Source organism: Colletotrichum gloeosporioides (assembly GCF_011800055.1).
Source record: "Colletotrichum gloeosporioides strain Lc1 chromosome Unknown consensus_17, whole genome shotgun sequence".
Classification (NCBI taxonomy): domain Eukaryota; kingdom Fungi; phylum Ascomycota; class Sordariomycetes; order Glomerellales; family Glomerellaceae; genus Colletotrichum; species Colletotrichum gloeosporioides.
In genome coordinates, this window is record NW_025544662.1 from 1,086,327 (window position 1) to 1,106,306 (window position 19,980).

General features: G+C 56.8%; 8 protein-coding genes across 8 annotated transcripts; 5 read left to right on the plus strand and 3 right to left on the minus strand.

Annotated features, from left to right (window-relative positions):
• Window positions 1–126: 126 nt before the first annotated feature.
• Window positions 127–1,071, plus strand: GCG54_00011234 (uncharacterized protein; the record flags this gene model as incomplete). Its single annotated transcript, XM_045411139.1, has 1 exon — window positions 127–1,071. The coding sequence occupies one exon, from the start codon at window positions 127–129 to the stop codon at window positions 1,069–1,071; it is 945 nt and encodes a 314-aa protein (XP_045268197.1).
• A 100-nt stretch (window positions 1,072–1,171) lies between these two features.
• GCG54_00011235 (Coenzyme A biosynthesis protein 3) lies at window positions 1,172–1,937 on the minus strand (the record flags this gene model as incomplete). The annotated part of the gene is made up of 3 exons (XM_045411140.1): window positions 1,172–1,352; window positions 1,401–1,493; window positions 1,549–1,937. The coding sequence occupies 3 exons, from the start codon at window positions 1,935–1,937 to the stop codon at window positions 1,172–1,174; spliced, it is 663 nt and encodes a 220-aa protein (XP_045268198.1).
• Window positions 1,938–2,931: 994 nt separating this feature from the next.
• GCG54_00011236 (U3 small nucleolar ribonucleoprotein mpp10) lies at window positions 2,932–5,154 on the plus strand (the record flags this gene model as incomplete). The annotated part of the gene is made up of 1 exon (XM_045411141.1): window positions 2,932–5,154. The coding sequence occupies one exon, from the start codon at window positions 2,932–2,934 to the stop codon at window positions 5,152–5,154; it is 2,223 nt and encodes a 740-aa protein (XP_045268199.1).
• A 1,767-nt stretch (window positions 5,155–6,921) lies between these two features.
• GCG54_00011237 (Fe-S cluster assembly protein DRE2) lies at window positions 6,922–8,112 on the plus strand (the record flags this gene model as incomplete). The annotated part of the gene is made up of 2 exons (XM_045411142.1): window positions 6,922–7,705; window positions 7,778–8,112. The coding sequence occupies 2 exons, from the start codon at window positions 6,922–6,924 to the stop codon at window positions 8,110–8,112; spliced, it is 1,119 nt and encodes a 372-aa protein (XP_045268200.1).
• A 396-nt stretch (window positions 8,113–8,508) lies between these two features.
• Window positions 8,509–10,732, minus strand: GCG54_00011238 (Pheromone-processing carboxypeptidase KEX1; the record flags this gene model as incomplete). Its single annotated transcript, XM_045411143.1, has 4 exons — window positions 8,509–8,650; window positions 8,737–10,094; window positions 10,151–10,511; window positions 10,590–10,732. The coding sequence occupies 4 exons, from the start codon at window positions 10,730–10,732 to the stop codon at window positions 8,509–8,511; spliced, it is 2,004 nt and encodes a 667-aa protein (XP_045268201.1).
• Window positions 10,733–12,576: 1,844 nt separating this feature from the next.
• On the plus strand, window positions 12,577–13,415 carry GCG54_00011239 (Protein arginine N-methyltransferase SFM1; the record flags this gene model as incomplete). The annotated part of the gene is made up of 5 exons (XM_045411144.1): window positions 12,577–12,886; window positions 12,948–12,965; window positions 13,019–13,129; window positions 13,188–13,306; window positions 13,359–13,415. 5 exons carry the CDS (start codon window positions 12,577–12,579, stop codon window positions 13,413–13,415), a joined length of 615 nt encoding a protein of 204 aa, XP_045268202.1.
• A 659-nt stretch (window positions 13,416–14,074) lies between these two features.
• On the plus strand, window positions 14,075–16,134 carry GCG54_00011240 (uncharacterized protein; the record flags this gene model as incomplete). The annotated part of the gene is made up of 2 exons (XM_045411145.1): window positions 14,075–14,478; window positions 14,538–16,134. The coding sequence occupies 2 exons, from the start codon at window positions 14,075–14,077 to the stop codon at window positions 16,132–16,134; spliced, it is 2,001 nt and encodes a 666-aa protein (XP_045268203.1).
• Window positions 16,135–18,145: 2,011 nt separating this feature from the next.
• On the minus strand, window positions 18,146–19,231 carry GCG54_00011241 (uncharacterized protein; the record flags this gene model as incomplete). The annotated part of the gene is made up of 1 exon (XM_045411146.1): window positions 18,146–19,231. The coding sequence occupies one exon, from the start codon at window positions 19,229–19,231 to the stop codon at window positions 18,146–18,148; it is 1,086 nt and encodes a 361-aa protein (XP_045268204.1).
• Window positions 19,232–19,980: the final 749 nt, after the last annotated feature.

Genomic DNA, 19,980 nt, shown 5'->3' on the forward strand with positions numbered 1-19,980 from the left:
GTTACTCATGCACAACTGCACACTACAACATCCATCAATTATTACAGAATGATTACCACTTTTCACTCTTTTTCAGACTTGCCAGCCGAAATTAGGCTCACAATTTGGGAAATGGCAATCGCACCCATGAGCTCCACGCCCTGCGCCTGTTGTGTTCGCTTCGTCTCCCTCAAAAAGCACGAGAACCCGGAGCCGAGCAGTAAGAACGATGCGGCCCGTCCATCGGAAGACCATCGAACTGGATACCTGTCTCTCGACACTTCACAATCCTTCGACTTCGGATTATGGACTGCGAGCACCGAGTCGAGACAAGTCATCTGCAGACACGTCCTAAAGCATGCTTCCAGAGAAGAGCTCGGAAGACATGCCATGCTCAGCCGTATGCATATCAACGGAGAGGATATCGTCTTCGACGTTTTCAATCAGGTCATTACCTGCTTTCGAGTACCACAAGATGAACACCTCAATGTCGACGAAGCGCTAGAGGTTATAACATACACCTCGAAAGGAACCAGATCAAAATTTACGCAGTTTGTTGCGTTCGAATGCGACGAATCGTGGGAGCTTGATCGTACACTGGGAGACGATCCTCACGTCTTACAAAAGATGATGAAGATGCCAGGGTCTCGAGGCGCGTGTCTCAGGACTATCGACAAAATAATTAGGGAGAGGCTACATTGCCACATTCATCTTTTCATAGGCAACAAAGATGCTTGTGCCGAGCCTCTCAACGAGTGGCAGCTTCAGTCTCTCGGCAACTGGAGACCCCGCAGTTTCCACAGCGACGGTTACAATTTCACGTCCCCGTCGAAATTTGACGATTCTCTCTCTCTCCTCCCCCACGATCAGATAGCGATTTGGAACATTGCTACATCGTTCATTGACCTGTTGGACAGCAAAGGAAAGGACCATTGGGACCCCAATGGTGCATATGAGAAGAAGCTTCTAGAGTTGTATGAACCAAACTTTTCGAATTATGAAGAATACTGGGCCTGCGAGAAGGCGGTTTCGCCAAGCAAACTTGTGAGCGAGTACATCTGCGAACGGATTCCGACACCGAATGTAGGGTAATTGGAACGACGATGAGCATATCGGGCAACGTGCTTTGCAATAACCCTCATCTGTATACTTAGACGAATTTGATATGTGAACCAACAAACCATTTCATTTGCTACTCTTTCGAAAGCCCCAGACGTGCTTCCGTGATCTGAACAATCTCTCTCCAGTCCATCATCGCTCCCGAACCAGTATCTCCACAAGCTAATGTCTTCTCCATGGGCTGCAGCACCTCAAACCAGTTCCACTCCCGAAGGGCACTCAGTTGCTTCCCTGTGATAGGGTGGTTATGCATACTTTGATATAAGTCAGCTTGGCTCCGAGTGCATCAGGGGTGAACCTACGCAGAGTTCATCGCGCTAGCCACGAGGATCCTCTTCTTCCGTCCGTCTATCAGACCTTCTGGGTCCCACGCTCGAACAACACTGAGCAAAAGGCTAAAAGAAAGTCAGCTTCGCGAGGGATAGGCCAAAAACTAGAACGAAAACCCACTTGTCCGAAAAGCCGTTTACTATCTTGGCGAGGGTATTCGCGCTCAACGGTGCGATGAGCATCATGTCAGCCCAGCGTCGTAACTCGATGTGCAATATGCTAGCGCCACGCCTCCATGGCGAGACCCACTCTTCCTCGTCCAGGTGAATCCCGTCTACGTTCTTCATCTTGCGGATCGTGGCTAGTGACGGCTGCTCTTCCGTATTGCCTGTCAAGAACTGTGCCGCGGAAGCAGTGAGGATGAGTCTGATGGAGAGATTTTCATGTTTGCCGAGCGCTTCAATGATATTTGGAATCTTGATGGTTGCTACCGAGCCTGAGGCGCAAAGTAAGAGGTGCACCTTGCCGTCGTCCCGAGACGCTGCGACTTCTGCGGCGGGGTCAGACATTTGTGCGTCTTTGTGAAGAGGTGTAGCTGAACAGAGTCAGATATCAGGGCTGCTAGAGTTCTCGTGTATCTGTGTTCAGTGTTAGCACCGTTTCCATGGCCCCCTCCCCTGAGCAAGCACCAAGGGTTGCGGCTTTCAGTACCGAGAAGATGGACTTCGACTCATCAACACGACATCAGCCCCACATCCGAGACTTAAGAGAATGTAACTTACACGCCGATTTGACTTGAATTCTTCTTTTTGATACGCGATAAAAGGTTCAATATGGCGACGCTTCGTCAATCGCGAGTTAATAAAGTAGAAACTTCTGAAAGTGTAGGTAGCCGGTGAAAGAAGATTGGTTTGGGATGAGGGAGATATTGTAAGTTGAATCACCAAATGCAGATGACTAAGTCGGACACTAAGGCCCAAGTGTGTGGGCCACCCGGCCGGCCCCGCCACCGCGGCCGGACCGGTTGGAAACTCGACTGAGCTGTCTTTCTCAGCTGATTTCTAATATCCTCATCGAACAGGTCCTTCTTGAATGTGCCCTGGAGAGATCAAATGATTTACATCCAATGATGAATGTCGCATTCGGATACAAACGCAGTATGAGAGTGTCTGTGATATTCCAACACCGTCTGGTAGCCAGCTTCACAGTGCAGCACTCACTAGAAGCCCCCCAAACACTAGGCCACATATACCAAAGTTTTTGTGGCAGGAAAATGAGCCGCAATTGATGAAAAATGCATCAGAAATGACTTCGTGATGAAAGAATTGGATGAACCAGCACATTGAGACAAGACGCAACGGCCGCTTACCTAATGACGCTGGACCGACCTCACTGATCTCATTGGCCAATCACATGTCGACCGCTGATCCCAGGCATTTAGCGGGGTCCCAAATTTTCCAGGACTGCAAGGTGCAAGCCAAAAAAAAAAAGTTGCTGTAAATCTTCCAGGTTGCTATCGGACCAAGCGAGAAACCTCCGAACGGGAAAAACAATCACCACATCATGGCGGCGGGCAGCACGTCTTCCTCCCTCACATCGACATCGCACAGCTCTCACACCCTCTCCTTTGCGCCCGGCATGGTCGCCCACATGCCCCCAATGACCGGCGCCAGCGCCGCCGACGTGCGCGCCCTGCTCGACAACATGGGCCCCGCGAACCGCCACGCCTTCCTGCAGCCGCCGCCCGCGATCCCGTCGGCCTCGCTGCAGGTCGTCAAGGAAACGCTGGACGCGTTCGCCGGGCAGATTAGCGACGAGCAGCTGCGGCTGCTGAAGGAGGCCACGAAGAAGCGCAAGAGGGCCGACGCCGACCGGGCGGACGTGCTCAAGATCCGCAAGGTGCACGTCGACGGGTTCGAGACGGGCCAGGTCTGGCAGCAGGCGCGCAGGATCATCAAGAGCGCTCTGAAGCACTCGCAGGAGACGCTGCAGGAGCTTGAGGACCGGAACGAGGTTGTGGCGAACGGCGTCGGACAGGACAGCCTTGCGGAGTCTGACGAGGAGGGATCGGAGCTCGACGGCGAGGAGGAGGATTCTGATGATGACGAGGAGCTTTCGGGATCCGACCTCGAGGGCCTCGAAGACGAAGACGAAGACTTGGAGGAAGGGTCCGACGTCGAGGGCCTGACCGGAGACCTGGAAGACATGGACGAGGAGGAAGCTGGAGAGGACGACGACGACGAAGAGGAGGACGATGAAGAAGAGTACGTCGAGGACCCGAACGGACTCAACGACGGCTTCTTCTCCATCGACGACTTCAACAAGCAGACACAATGGTTCGAGGAGCAAGACGCAAAGGGAGACCCCAACACGGACGCCGCCAGCGACGATGAAGAAATCGACTGGGATGCCGACCCGATGGCCGCTTCTTCCAGCAAGTCAAAATCTACAAAACATGCCGACGATATGGACGAGGATGCTGAAGACGCTGAAGATGTCGAGGAGTCTGACGAGGAGGACGGCCCTACGTTCGGCGACATGGACCTCAACGCTCCCGAAGGCGCCAGCGACGACGAAGACATGGACGAGGACATGGCCGAGGAGGGAGAAGAGTTCAACGCCAACGGCATCTACTACAAGGACTTCTTCGCGCCACCGGCGAAGAAGTGGAACAAGGACAAACCGAAGAAGAAGAAGTCGGTCCGCTTCGCCCCCAAGAAGGTCAGCGAGGAGGACATGGAGCGCGCCATGGAGGACGTCAAGCGAGACCTCTTTGACGACGATTCGGACCACGGCGACGACTCCGAGGACGCTCTCTCCGACGTCTCTGCCGGAGACCCGCGGTCCCGCAGGTCAGCCCACGAGCGCCGCCAGGCCAAGCTTGCCGAGGAGATTCGCAAGCTCGAGGCCGAGTCCGTCGCCAAGCGCTCGTGGACGCTGTCCGGAGAGGCCTCGGCCGTGGAGCGCCCGACCAACTCCCTGCTGGAGCAGGACCTCGCCTTCGAGCACGTCGGCAAGCCCGTGCCCGTCATCACGGCCGAGGTCAGCGAGGGCATCGAGGACCTCATCAAGCGCCGCATCCTCGCGCAGGATTTTGACGAGGTGATCCGCCGCCGCCCCGGCGCGGACCTGCCCGAGAACACGCGCCGCGGGCTCATCGAGCTCGACGACTCCAAGGGCAAGGGCCTCGCGGAGGTGTACGAGGAGGAGCACCTCAAGAACGCGGACCCGGAGGCGTACGTGTCCAAGTCGGACGAGAAGCTGCAGCGCGAGGAGAAGGAGATCGAGGGCATGTGGAAGGAGCTCAGCGCGCGGCTCGACGCGCTGAGCAGCTGGCACTACAAGCCGAAGCCGGCGGCGCCGACGCTCACGGTGGTGTCGGACGCGGCGACGATCAGCATGGAGGACGCGCAGCCGACGACGGCGCAAGGCGTCAGCGGCGGGCAGAGCGCGCTCGCGCCGCAGGAGGTGTACAAGGCCGGCAAGGAGACGGCGGAGCGGGGCGAGGTGGTGGGCAAGGACGGGCTGCCGGTGGCGCGGCAGGAGATGTCGCGCGAGGACAAGCTCAGGCGGCGCAGGCGGGAGAAGGAGAGGATCCACAAGGCGGGCGGCCTGGACGCGGCCAAGAAGCCACTCGGCAAGAAGGCGCAGATGCAGAAGGACACGCTCGCGGACCTGAAGAAGGGCGGCGTCAAGGTCATCAATCGCAAGGGCGAGGTCGTGGACGTGGACGGGAACAAGGCCAAGGCACAGGCGCAGGCGACGAGCAGCAGCTTCAAGCTGTAGAGGGCGCCGTCGCTGCTGGATGGTGTAAGCATGTGGATGGAGTTGTCACGGGCGTTGTCGGTCATTCCTCCTGGGCGCGATATAGAGCCCAGAGTAATTTGCATGTATCGCAAAATCCAAAAGCATTCATCTTTCCGTACCTTGCTCTGTCTAGTTTCCCATGGGACGAATAGGAAGCCAGGCAATTCGCAACAAAAGCACATGCCTTTTCTCCCACAAGTCGTCCACAATCCCAGCCCGTTATCAACGGTGGTAATGACATGGTCAACGGCGAAATGACACACAGAAACTCCAGGCCTTAGCATCCGACGCCGGCAGGGTCTGCAGCATCGCCAAGGTTTCTTCTCTCCATACTCAGCGCCGAATGCACTCCGAAGACGCAGGTCGCAGCAGACCCCGCGAAGGATGATTGAGGCCCAATCGCAGCCGGACCTTCCCAAATCGCCGGTCGGATCTTGGGGTCGGCAGAGGCCGGGTGAGTCGTCCTCTCCAGTGTGCGCGCGGCAAGACAAGGGTGGTGGTAGTGGTGGCCACCCACGCTGCCAAAACCCAAGGGTCCAGATGGCAGCAGCCAGCAAGGCATTCCACCAATGAAAACCGGACCAAAGCCGTTTGTCACTGACATTAAATTCGGTCAGCACCGCCCAAACATTTGCTGTCCACAGTGCTCTGCTAGCGCTTTCTGCACCGCCCACCTGACGATTCAGGGCGGATGGCAGGGGAGTGAAGAAAAACACCTTCACCTTGAGGGAAAAGATTTAGGTGGGCAATTGGAAATCAGAAATCGTGAGGCCTTTGGTTGGGCCGTCGCCCTTCATCCGGGTGCAGTAATGCAAGGTCATTGATGGTCATCTTCTCCCTTCTGCAAACCCCTGGTGCACCACCCTTGGTCTCTCCCCTACAGCACGCTGCGTAATGGGCCCCGTCCATGACATCGCCTTGCCCGTGGATTTTTATTGTGAGCGCCTGCGTCTTGCGTAAATGGGGGCGGGGAGGGTACTGATTGACTGGAATGGTAGAAGGGTGACGTTCCGCTTTCGGACCCCTATTTTGCTCCCCCAAGGTCAGGCACAGCAGAAGCAGAAAAAAGTACGACCACCCAATGACTTTGTCGCATCCGTAAGCAAGAGATCTGATTAATGGGCTTGGGTTGATCGGAGTGGACAGAACATTTGCTTCCCCCCCGTCTGGCCGTTCTCCGGCCATTCTCCGTAGTACCTTGCTTCCAACAAGTTCTTTTATCAGCCGCCTTTCCCTTTCTCCCCCGCCAGCGTTCCTCCCACGCATCCTGCCTGCCTATCCTGCACCTTTACGTCTGCAATACCCACTGCAAGACCAGTCCCCGCGGAATCGTCCACTTCACTGGCAACCTACGCAATACCGTGTAATTAGGCCTCCCGATTACGGTGCCCACCCCGCCAACCCCTCACCATTCCACGCTTATCAAGCACCGCAAACTAGACAGTACGCTACACAGTTTTCCTCCGAATTTGCCTTTGACTAATCCCCTCCCAAGAGAAGCCATCCCATCCCATCCAGTCAATCACCTTCCTTTCTCTCCTCACGTCAACCTCCAGTCGGAAATTTCCACCCGCCGACCACCAGAGCATTTCCACCTTCTTCACCATTTACTCAATCAACGCCGCCTGAACCTCCAACAAAACCTCCAAACCCGCGTGAACAACACACCTCAACATCCCACCGTCACACGCGACCCCCCTCTCCTCTCCAGGAAAAAATAAAATAAAACAAACAACCATAGCAACAATGGCGCCCTCAATCATAACTCTCGACACAACCCCCGACTTCGACTTCACTCCCTCCGCCCTTCCCCCGGCGCCCGCGGCCGCCCCCAAGCAACGAACCCTCCTCCTCGCGCCCCCCTCCCTCTCCTCCGCGCCCAACAAGCTCTCCGCCGCCCTCGCCTCCCACGACCGCGCCGCCACAGACTTGCAGATGCTCGACCGCCTCTCAGCCCGCCTCGTGTCCCTCTCCGAGTCCGCCTACGACCTCGTGCTCGTCCTCACCGACGCCGACGGCTCCCGCGTCGAGTCCACCCGCCTCCTCTCCGACCGCGCCGTCCTCTCCGCCGTCGCGGAGGCCCTCAAGCCCGCAGCCCGCCTCCGCGCCCAGGATGGCGGCAACCTCGCAAACGACCCCGCCGTCGCCCGTGAGGCCGTCCTCGCCGGCCTGGTCGCGGTTGCTGGCGGTTTCGAGAAGCCCGACTACGACGAGGCGCCGGTCACCCTGTCCTTTGGCAAGAAGAAGACTGCTGCCAACGGCAACGATGCCGTGTCCCTCAACGGAGGTGCTGTTTCTCTCAACGGCAACGGCTCCGTGTCCTTGAACAGAGGCGGCGCCGTCTCGCTCAACAGCAACGGCGCCGTGTCCCTGAGCAGCAAACCCTCCACCGCCCCAGCCGTCTCCGCGCCCCCGGGCGTGGGCTTCGTCGACTTCAGCGACGACCTCGACATGGACGACGACGATGACGAGCTGATCGACGAGGACGCCCTCCTCACAGTCGCAGACCTCTCTCGTCCCCTCAACATCCGTACGTTTCACACCTTTCAGCAACAAGAACAATATTGTGCAGGAAGTTCTTGACTAACATATTCTCACACAGCCCCCGAATGCGCCCCCAAGGCCGGAAAACGCCGCCGCGCCTGCAAAGACTGCACCTGCGGCCTGGCAGAGCGCATCGCCGCCGAAGACGCCGCGACCCGCGCCGCCGCCGACGCAGCCCTCGCCTCAGCAGCAGCGGCTGCCGCCGCCGCACCCGTCAAGCTCGACACGGACGACCTCGCCGAGGTCGACTTCACCGTCCAGGGCAAGGTCGGCTCCTGCGGCAACTGCGCCCTCGGCGACGCCTTCCGCTGCGACGGCTGCCCGTACATCGGCCTGCCCCCCTTCAAGCCCGGCGAGGAGGTGCGCATCCTCAACAACGATATCCAACTGTAATGCGAAGCTTTCTCTTTATCACGACATTTGTTTTATTGGGAGTGGCATATCACGGGGAGTTTCAATCATTTTTGGCACAAATCGGATACTGGGCACGCGAAGCCTCTGGTACATACATACCTTTACAGCAGCTTGTGCATACATGCATTTTCTGGATTGGGGGGAAAGGGGAATTCGGCGGGGGAACATCACGGCAGGCGGCAAACGCCAGATTGGGCGCTTCTCATTAGAAAAAAATTGTCTTGAGGTGTTTGAGGCGTATGAAAAACACGGGGCAGCGATATATATAGGAGGACACTGAATGGATCAATCACACCGCCACCCACCAGCTTGGGAATGGGCAAAGAAAGCAAAGGCATCTGTGGGCCGTAACCAAACGATAAAAATAGCATTTCGCTAGAGACAACATTTTGCTCTATACTTGATGATACACATACAACTCCGTCCCGTGCTGAATAAATCCGAGTAGTAGTAGTGGTGGTGGTCGTAGTCGTAGTAAGTAATCTGGGGCTCCCTTTTGTTTTTGTGATCCGCTAAACTTCCCATGCATTGATCCGAAGAGCCTTAATAGTAGTTCAACCAACCCGAGCCGTTCATTGCCTTCCCAGGCTATCCGGTTCTTACCTCGAGCGGCTACCGTTGGCTGCCCCCGATGGCTTCTTCTCCTGGGGCTCGTCGTCGCTGTCCCCTCCGACGCTGTACCGATCCTTGTCCATCTCGTGGGTCGGGGTCGTCACATGCAGGTCGTCCAACTCGCTCTCGTCAAAGTCGCCTACCTCCACGTCCCGGCCGCCACGCCTGTCACGGAAACCCTCCAGGCCCCGCGTGCCGCCTCTCTGGCTCGTTGCCGGTGGGCCGCCCATGAGACCCTGGTAGCCCCTGCGCTTGCGACGCTCGCGCCAGATGTACCAGCCCCAGGCGCTGGCGGCAATGACGACGATGACCAAGACGATCTCGCCTGAGCGGTAGTATGCCTTCCACTTGGCCTCGTCTAGCTTCTTCTGCGTCTCTTCATCGGTGTTGGTGCTGTTGCCGATGCCGCCGACTGATGTGGCTGGGCCAGTCTCACCGTCCAGTCGAGAGTCGGTGGGTGTTCCGCCAACGGAGCTGATGTCGACCTTCATGAAGCGGTCAAGCATATCGCGAGAGCGGCGGGCGTAGTCGAAGGGAACCATATGGGAGGAGTTGTAGAACAGGATGTAGGTGAGGTTGCGCGCCTCCTGCCAGAATCCCGCAGGCTCGCCTTCAACAGTCCAATCACGGCGCGGCGCCCAGTTTCCAGGGGAAATCTCGAATCCCTTTCCGCCGTTCCATTCCATGTCGCCAATCATCTGCTCAGTTCCCATGTGGTTGCAAATAAGATCCTCGGCACCGGAGAAGAGGATGACGGGGACCTCCTTCAAGAGGTCCGGTAAGAAATCTCTCGAAGGCTTTGAATTCTTGGCTCTGAAGGCAGCGCCAACCGCGCCGTTGCACTCCTTCCAGCCGGTGTTCTTCTGAGGGTTGATGTGGAGTGCGCTGACGACGTCGGCTCTTCTGAGGTAGGGAGTAACGTTGACCAAGTCGGGAGGCCAGTTCATACCGCACGAAGGGTACGTGTCCTTGAGGCGGATGTCGTACATATTGATGCAGTCGCGCTGGCCCTTGGCGTTCACCTTGGCCGTCTCGGCGAGCAAGTCCTGCAAGACGGTTTCGCACTCGGAAAAGTCGACAGTGTTCTCGACGGCAAGCGATGTTCGGCAGATGCGCCATTGCTGCTCAAGCTTCAGAGCGACGGGCGAGCCCTTCTCAATGAGCTTCCTCTCGTAGGCATACTTGAGGTAGGCATCGTACTGCTCCTTGGGAGAAATCCAAGCGTTTCCGAGCAGGAGACCCTGCAAGTTCCAGATGGTCTTTGTTCCGGGCTTCTTGTTCCTCTCGAGCATCGCCTTCGCGATGTAAGGAATGTGCTGGCCAGCGTAGGATTCACCTGCAATGTAGATCTGTTCTCTGTCAGCTTCGGTGCCCTGGTATGGCAATCTGGTTTGTTCCGACTTACGTCGTCATGCTCGTACTCGGGGAACATGGCGAACCACTTCTCGAGGAACTTGACAAATTGCTCGGCCATCTCGTCAAGCTCGTGCAAGTAGGCGTTGGTGTCGACATAACTGAAACCTGTTCCAACGGGGTTGTCGACGAAGAGCAGGTTCGCGAACTCGTTCCAGGAGCCGTTGTTGTAGGTTAGGGTGTCCTTATCCTTGACTCTGTAGGGGCCAATTTCCATCAAGGCACCGTCTTCGGAACTGCAGCCGGGGCCGCCATTCAGCCAGATGACGGTGCGCTGCCTGTTTGCGATATGCTGGTTCTGGAAGTGCCAGAAGAAGAGGTTTCCGTTGTGTTCGGGGGTGACTTCGACGTGGCTGTGATGAAACGCGCGTCAGCAGGAATAGCTTCACCAAGCGGCGAGACGGAAGCGTCGGGGGAAATCATGTGCTTACCCTGCGTGCATCTTGATGAATGGCTCTTTCGGGGCGCCGGGCAGATCGTGAACGAAGTAGTCGGCCTGGCTCTGGGCGAGCACTGGTGCGGTCCATGATGCCAGCGCGAGCACCAGCGCGGACATCATCGGTAGGATAGCCATGGTTGGGGAAGTGTGTCCTCCCCAAGGCTACCTTTTGATGGGGGTATTAGACAGAAAAAGGTTACGAGCGTGACCCGATCTGTGATTGCATGGAGACTCTCTCTTCGCCGATGACCACAAGCAGAAAAAGAAAAAGAAGATGGTTGAAGTGAAGTCTAGGTGGAGGGAGGGAGGATTCGGATTGTGGAAGGGAGATGGGGAAAAGAAGATGCGATGCGCGAACTTGATTGAATTCCGTCCGGCGCAGCAGCAGCAGCAGTAGCAGTGAGCAGTAGCGGCAGCAGGAGCACGCGGTGGACGGGACATGCAGAAACAGATCTGTAAAGGTGTACTCTCCGTTGACCACTCATCGGTCGTTGCGCAGCTGTCCGCCGGGCATCCCTGTCGGGTCCAGGTCCTTGGCCAATATTGGCTGACGCAGCGTGGCACAGACTGGAAGGAGAATTGGGGGGTTCGCCTCCGTTCACTTGCTGCCCGCCCTGGAGTCGACCGGCGGCGGCGGATAGTAGCGCAGCCGAAAGGTGCCGCAAGGGCGGGGGGCCACTGTGGCACTCTCTAAACAAGGGGCTTACAGGCTGGCTGCTTCACCTCAGGCCCAGGGACAGTCGCCTTCAGCAGCGGGTGTGCTGAAGTGACGTGGGGCAGGCCCCAGCTTTTTTTTGGTGCGCTGCAGTGGTTCCAGACGGGAGCGATGAGGGTGGACGGGAGATGCCATGATGCCATCCAGGACAGGCTCCAGCATTCGCTTGTTAGCGAACCAGAGGGAGCCTGAGGTTAACTTTACTGCTGCGGCTGTGCGGTGTCGGGCTGCTGGATGCACCTTGCGTACAACAGAGGTGCACTCTCGAGTTTCCATCGTTGTGGTTGTTCTTGTCCCGTACGGTTGCTTATGTACGGACAATAGGCACTATCTCGGACCAGAGAACGCGCAACCAATACTCTGAGCAATAGAGCTCGATATTAAGCCGCAAGCAACTATTTCCAGCCCAGCCCCTAGATACCCCGTACAATGCTTGGACTGTCGATCGAACCCCCTCATGCCGTTGAGCTTCACAACTGTTAGGTCAGACCGGGAGCTGGCCGGAATGAAATGCTAAGGAGCGTCGGGTTACATGTAGACAGCAGAACGCGCGGAAATCCCATACGGATCGCCGAAACCTGGTTCAGGGTCCGGCTTAGGTAATGCACACATCCACATACGTACCTGCGTACCTTACCTCCTCAAAATGGGCACGTACCTATGAGATAAGCAAATCTCCAGCTTTTAGACGTGCAACCTGAGACATCAAACGCTGCTGCGTATCTCCCATCCCTTGTACCTGCCCTTCACAGATTATGAACGATGGAACTCTTGGGGAAGAAAGCCAAGACGGACATCTTCCAAATGATACGGGGCCGAAATCACGATTGATTTTGATCATGTTGCTGCGTCTTGCTCGCCTCTGACCATCAGGTATCAAGACAGCCGTTGCCAAGTGGGTTGCGGCATCGTTTCTTGGGTCTTGCAAAGTACCCGTTCCGTGTCTTAGGGCAGCCCAGCAGACCAGCAAGCGCCTACCTAGTGTAGATCTGCTCAATGACTCCAAACAAGCGTTTGACCAACTTTTCAGCCCATCAAACACACAACACACGCCAGCCCAACGCCCACTGGGTCCCCTTTGACACTATTACGCGGCCTCACGGTACTGCATAGTCTTATTCCCACAACCACACGCTTCACCTCACACTCCTTGCAAAACAGCCACAGTCTGGAACACACACACACACCTCTCCTCCTAGTCACCCCTCGTCTCCCACAAACAACCACCCCCGTCCCGTCTCTTGCTGCCCTGCACAACACAAACATGGGAAAGACGTACATCGTGGAGCACCTCGACCCTGAGCTGGGGCCGTGGTCCGAACTCGAGTACATCGCCATCGCCAAAGAGACCCATGCCGCCGCCGGCACCTTCCTGCTGTCCTCCCTGCCCGCCGCCTTCAAGGCCCCGGCGAAGCTGAGCGAAGTCCCGGCTTTCAAGGCCGAGAACCGGGGCGTCGAGGAGCTGTACGCCCACGACAAGTCCCGCGTGTGCCTGCTCGACCCCGCCGCGGCCAGCGACCTGAGCCCGGAGGACGGTGAAAAATTTGACGCCTTTTTGTTTGGCGGCATCCTGGGTATGGATTTCATCCCGTCCGACGCTTTATCTAATTTCTGACATTTCTAATTCTTACACAGGCGATGACCCCCCAAGAGGTAATCCCGATTAAACTCGTTTGTGACATTAGCACCGATTCTGACCCTTGCAGACCGGACCTCCGAGTTGAGGAAGAAAGGATTCGAAGGCAGACGGCTCGGGCCCACTCAAATGACCACCGACACCGCCGTCCGTGTCACCAGAATCGTTGTCGAGGAGAAGAGTGCGCTCCGCCCAAATGCAATTCCCGTCAGTCGCAACCCTTCACTGACACCATGCAGCAACACTGGACAAGATCCCCTACGTTACCTACCCCGAGCTCAAATTCAGCGAGCATGAGAGCACCGAGATGCCCTTCAAGTACGTGACGGACAAAAACGGCGAGCCCATCATGCCCGAGGTAAGAACGCCATCACGGCTTCCATAGAAAGATGGTACTAACCTCCATCCAGGGCATGGTTGATCTCATCCGCAAGGACGCCGACAAGGCCATTGATGACCTCTTCTAATTGATACCAAAACCAAAAGCAATTGACTACGATTTACGAGGAGAAGCTCCAATTTTAACAGTCTTTTTGTGTGAATGCAGCCCAGACCATCAACATCGATTTCGATTCCAGTTGGCTAAGAGCATATGCGAGAAAATGTGACACCGCCGCAACGCTACATACAACTCACCAGGGTCATTTTAACCATATCTCAAGTATCGGCATAGGTGCCGAATTCAAGCCGCCATGAACCCCGCATCAGAGATCGGCCGTCCTTTGACTTTCAGACAGGCGGTTGTCGACGTTTTTACACGTTCAACTTCATCATTCATCCCGTCCTCTCGGAAGTTGACAATACCCGGTTAGAATTGATCCGGTCTGTTCTTCATTGCACTCCGGGAACGCTCCCGCGGGAACAATCCCGATCAAGTTGGCCGCAGCCGCCACTGTTCATACCATGTCTCCAACGAAGGAACCATCCTATTCCCTCTTATCATCGACTTGCCTTTCCGGGAACCTATCCCACATCGATCTCCAACTCACATCCCTGCAACCCCAGAAAGCTCCCTCATCATCAAAGTGCCAAGCACTCGCTCTCTCTCAACCTCCTCCATCTCATCTCGTGCACTCCCAGCCTCTCATCGCTCCATGTTCAACCTCACACCCAAACCCTCCGCACAATGTCCAACCCCCAATTCACGTTTCGCCAAACAACCTTCACCCACCCCTCCCTCCTCCTGACCCGCCGCAACACAGTCTCCCGCACGACCCTCCACACCCAGCTCGCCCAGCTCCGCGCAAACGGTCAATACGACGCCTTCAAGCTCAAATGGCACCCCATCTACGACGACAACTCCCGCTGGCCCGCGCCCCTCCACCTCTTTTGGGACAGCGACGTCGCCAAATGGATCGAGGGCGCCTGCTACTTCCTCGCCGATGAGTACGACGCCCGCATCGACGCCGCCGTCCGCGAGCTCGTCGCCATGATCCGCGCCGCCCAGCACGACGACGGCTACCTTAACATCCACTTCTCCGTCGTCGCCCCGGGCCAGCGCTGGACCAACATCCGCGACATGCATGAAATGTCGGTCTTCCCGAGAGTCGCCTGAAGCTAACACACGCCCTGACTTATCAAAAACTCAGGTACAACGCTGGACACCTCATCGAAGCAGCTCTCGCGCACCAGCAGTACTACCGCAACGACCTCCTCATGGAGCCCCTCTCAAAGTACATCGCCCACATCCGCGCCCGCTTCGGGCCCGGCGCCGGCCAGACGCGCGCGTACCCGGGCCACCCCGAGATCGAGCTCGCCCTGCTGCGCTTCCACTCTGCCACCGGCAGCCGCGACGCCTACGACCTCGCGCGCTTCTTCCTCGAGGAGCGCGGCAACCCGCGCGGCCAGGACGGGCAGCACTTCTACGACTGGGAGGCCGCGGTGCGCCGCGACGACGAGCCGCGCTGGAAGCGCCCCAACTCGTGGCCCATGGACCGCTCCTTCTGGTACTGCCAGGCCCACGCGCCCATCCTGCAGCAGGAGACCGTCGAGGGCCACGCCGTGCGCGCCATGTACCTCCTCACCGCGGCCGCGGACCTGCTGAACCTCTCCCAAGGGGCCTCCTCCGGGACGCAGCAAGAGCTGGCCGAGGCCGACGCCTGGCTCGCCGCGCTGCGCCGTCTGTGGGCGAACATGGTCGACCGCAAGATGTACCTCACCGGCGGGATCGGGGCGGTCGCGCAGTGGGAGGGGTTCGGGATCGACTACTTCCTCCCGCAGGGCGCCGACGAGGGCGGCGGGTACGCCGAGACGTGCGCGAGCGTCGGGGTGATGATGCTCGCGGAGCGGCTGCTGCACGCGGACCCGGCGCTGGACGGCCGCTACGGCGACGTGATGGAGCTGTGCTTGTACAACAACGTCATGACGGCCATGAGCGCCGACGGGAAAGCCTTCACGTACGAGAACGCGCTGGCCAGCTGCGACGCCGCGCGCAGCGAGCGCAAGGACTGGTTCGTGTGCGCATGCTGCCCGCCGAACGTCACGCGGCTGTTTGGAAGTCTGGGCGGGTACCTGTGGGACTACGGGGAGGGGTTCGTGAATGTGCACCTGTACACGAGCGCGGCGGTCGAGTTCGAGGTGGAGGAGGGGCGGAGGAAGGTGAGGTTTGAGCAGAGGTCGAACTGGCCGTGGGAGGGCAAGGTGGGATTCCGGCTCGACGGCGCCGAGGGGGTGGGCATGACGGTGCGGTTGAGGATTCCGGCGTGGGCCAAGGGAGATTTCATGCTTCTCCCCGCGCCGAAGGTTGGCCAGTCCAAGCTGGAGAGGGGGTACCTCCACCTGGGCCCGGCGTATATGGCCGAGAACCCGGCCTTTGCGATTGTGATTTACGGATTTGAGCCGCGGTATATCGCGCCGCATCCGTACACGAACCAGCGGACGTTGTCTCTTGGGCGGGGCCCGATTGTGTACTGCGTCGAGGATGCGGATAACGAGTGGGAGGAGAACCACTTCAAGGACGTTGGCATCAAGCGGGGCAGTGCGGTTGAGGAGATTTGGAGGGTTGACAAGATCAGGGGGGAAGAGTACTTTGCGCTGAAGACGACTGGTTGGGTTCGTACGCCTGAAGTGGTGATGAGTGGAGAGGAGGGGGAGAAGAGGGATCTGGTGTTTGTGCCGTTCTATTTCAGGTCGAATAGGGGTGGCAAGGGGCAGATGAGGGTTGGGCTGAGAGATGATGATAGGTGAAGATGATGTTTGTCCATGGTGCACGCTACAGACCGGAGTCAGAGAGGAGTCTGGAGTGGCAGCTTTCTTGAGGCTCTGACATATTTATAACTGTCTGATGGGGTGCTACCTTGAGACTTGACAAACAATTGTGGTCCCCCTCTATTTGAGAGAATAACGATCGCGACGCTGCAATTACGTTTGCCTAAATCAAGCTGGAGGTCACTTCCGCCTTGAATAACGTCCCTCTCTGTTCCTCCCTGTTGCCCTCTGTGGATGAAACGGTTATTCTGATGAACCAGTGCATGCTCACTGGCCTGTGATAAAAAGCGCTCATCGTCGGCGATGACGGCGTGCGAGGCTCCTGCCAATGCCCCTATATATTGGACAGATCCGCGCAACTCAGTCCATCCACACAAGCAATGTTAGCTCCGTTTCGGAACATTTGACTCGGGCTTGCGGTGGTAATGTCAGCTAAGGCAATCATTCTGAGAGATATATCAAAGTAAGCCACCTTGGTCCACCATCATCAATATCCAAACGATGTCACTTCTGGCCATTTCTAGCTGTGTATTCAAAGCATTCCTATCTTCATACTATGCGGAACGGCTCAGCTGATTCTTTGCGAATTGCTCTGCGGCCTCCTAGAGTTGAGATGGATGAGGCGCGACCCAGCTCTTTGCAGAACTGGGAGTGAACATCCTGACTGCAGAGAAGTCAGGGCTTTGGTTAATTTCAGGACCTTTTAAACAACGCCAATAAACCTGAATCAGAGGATCTGAATGAGAAGAGCCACCAAACCCAGCGGTGTCTCATCCCCGGCTCCTTTATATTGACGAAGCCCAGTGCAGACCACCAGTCATCCAAGTAAGAATGTCGTTTTCTTGCCCTTGATATCCGAAAGAACCTTGGTAATTGTCAGCAGACGTTTTCTCTCGAATTCGTCCAAGTCAGTCATTTTATTCAATCTCTATCAATCTTTGCGTCGCTTCTTTTCTTAACAGTTTTCCTTGTGTATTCAGCGTATTCATGTGGCATGGCCCTTGGTAGTTCCAGCTAGGAAGTCACCACGGGATTCTGCTGTGGCAGATCAGACTAAAGTCCTTCGGAGCCTGCAACTCTCCCGAAATGAACTTTACCGGCATTCAAGGAGACAAATATCTCGTATCTGAAAGTATCTCTAGTAATGCAGCTTCATATGGCGGCTCACAGCGGCAAGCCTACCTAATCCAAACCTCTTGATGTGTGTGAGACGAGCATCTGTTTCTCGAACTGCACACCTGTTTGCTTACGCATGCATGAGTGGAATGCTCTTTGAAGCGGCTCCTATACATTTTCCAAGCTTCTGTAGCCTCTCTGTTAACGAACAAAGCAATACAGAAGCTGCCTCCTATATCGGTTGGACAGCCCCAAAAACTGGCCTCTGAGAGGTACAGGCATGCTTGGAAGCAGGCGGTCCTCGACTATCTAATCATGAACTTCATCTTTGAGTGACTCTCTACCTCGGGTTTCCTGTCATGATAGTTGTATTAAACGTGGATAGATTTACAGAGGCGCGGTTCAATGCCGATTTCGTGAGTTGAAGCCCGAAATACTTGTGTACAAAGAAGATAACGCCAAGCTTTCTCGTGGATGCTGAGCCTCCCGGCACCTTCAAAAGGTCTTCCCTGGTTGATAGCTTGCGATGGCTACATGATATCCAACATGCTAGACAATTCTCCATCTGCATATGCAAGGTCCTTTGAAGAAACGTGGGATCTCGTTGGATATGCCAGATGCCTGCTCCCGAAAAGCTAAAAAGCCCTTGCATGAACACCATGCTGCCGAGTGGCGCAGACGCTCCTCCGAATCCACCCACATTGAAAAAGTCCGAACCACAAAGGGACTTTCTTTTCCAGACAGATACTTATGGATACCCAGGGAGCTTGTCCCTGGTATCTACGTCGTCACCATCGTCCCCCTTCTCATTCTCCTCTTTCATCTTTCCTGACGACCTCAGTAGTCTTACTTCCTGAGATCTTATCCGATCGTCCTATCTATAGGCCTCATTTTCAGCCATATCCCTTCGCATCAAGTCACGCAAGTATTTTGACGAACAAATACGGGCCTGTACATCCTTCGCCTCTTCCAGCCTATCGATCATGCGCAGGACGTCTTCCAGCTCGATCTGATACCGCAGGACATGACACGAGGCACTCTCCCTCCACTTGTTATCCTGGGCCTCCAGGTACTCGGCGGCACGGATGGCCTCCTTTAAGCACTCCACCCCGGCCTCTGCATCCCCGAGCTTGACCGCCAGCTTGGACGCGATGTACTTGACCCAGGCATACCGCTCCAGCGACTTGCTCTTCCACTGGCCCATCGGCCCCTCGTCCGCAGCACGTAGCCTGTCCAGATGCCTGCCGCACAACTCCCGGAAGCCGTCCCACTCAGCATCCAGAAACGCCGTCGCCACGACCTGGTTGTGCTCCACCGTGATGACCTCGTCCGCCGCCGGCCCGAACTGCGTGATGGCGTCCGTCAGCACCCCGTTGTAGCACTCGATCGTGTGCCGGTGCGCGGGGCCCTGCTCGCCGCACCGCACGTCCACACCGTCCCTTTGGTCGAGCTCGCTTTTTCGCCCGAGGACGTGGCCGTAGTAGTTGAGGCAGTGCTCGTGCATCCGCCCGATGCCCCAGAAGAGCTCCTTCTCCGAGGCGCCCGACATGATCTGCTGCATCAGCATGACCAGCCGCGTGATGGGCTCGCCCTCTCTCTTGCTGACGCAGAGCAGCCGGTAGAAGTGCACGAGGTACGGGGACAGGATGTCGAAGCTGGGGATGAGGTGGGGCGCGTCCAGGACAATGGTGCGGAACATCTCGATGGGGTCGTGCGTGATCACGTCCTCCAGGAGCAGGAAGGCGCGCCGTAGTACCGCCCCGCGCTGGCGGCTTAGAGTGGCAGGCAGTCGGTTGAAGAGCTCGAACATGTCCAGGAGGTGGATGGCCGAGGAAGGCAGGAAGTCGAACCGCAGATGGAGGTCCCACCCGGCATGGTTTCTGGAGCTGCCCTGGATAAGGTCATTGAGGTTGACGAATAGCTCTTGCGTGCGCCGGTCAGTCAGGTTCGCGTGCGCCATGGTCTTTACAAGGGCTGGAGGAGGGCGACCGGTCCTCGACAGGTGTTGAGCCGGGGTTCTGCTGCTGCTGGTTGTGCTGCTGACGCCTCTTCGGGAGGGTCTCTTGCAAGTCTTCCCAGGAGGCATTTCTACGGGTTGGCCTTCATATTGGTCGTTCCGGAGCCCCTGTGTGTTGTACTTCCTAAAATTCCATTTGAGGAACTGTCTCTTGAACATTCTCTCTCTGAGGATAGCCCAAGTTTATTAGCGAACTGGATCATCCTTCAATTCGCATTGGGACTGGTGCTTACGTAGCAGAGAAGGAGTGCTCTTCATACATGATTCGCCTGATCTCCTTCAACGGAAGATTCCTCTCGAGATACAGGCGCCGAATCGCTTCCTTCTTCTTCTCCCAATCTTCTTGCGACTGCGGATGGACAACATCATTCTTCGTCGCAAGCACCAACGGCCTCCCAGGATCAATTGCAGCGGCGGCACCCGCTGAAGAAGGATTCGAATCCATTCCTGAGGAGCAAGTCTTGGATTCTGTATCAGACATGTGACGAGCCTGGGGCGCCATTGCGCATTAACGATGAATTCACATCGACTGATGTATCGAGAGTCGCGAGTTGCGCGCTTGGAGTTCTGGCGGGTCTCCTGGTGGGAAGTTGGTAGCCGCCATGGGCCATGGCAGGGAAAATGCTACCCCGCTGAAGAAGGGGACCGGCACGGGTGGCGCCCAACATAAATGCTCTTTTTCAGCCCTTTCA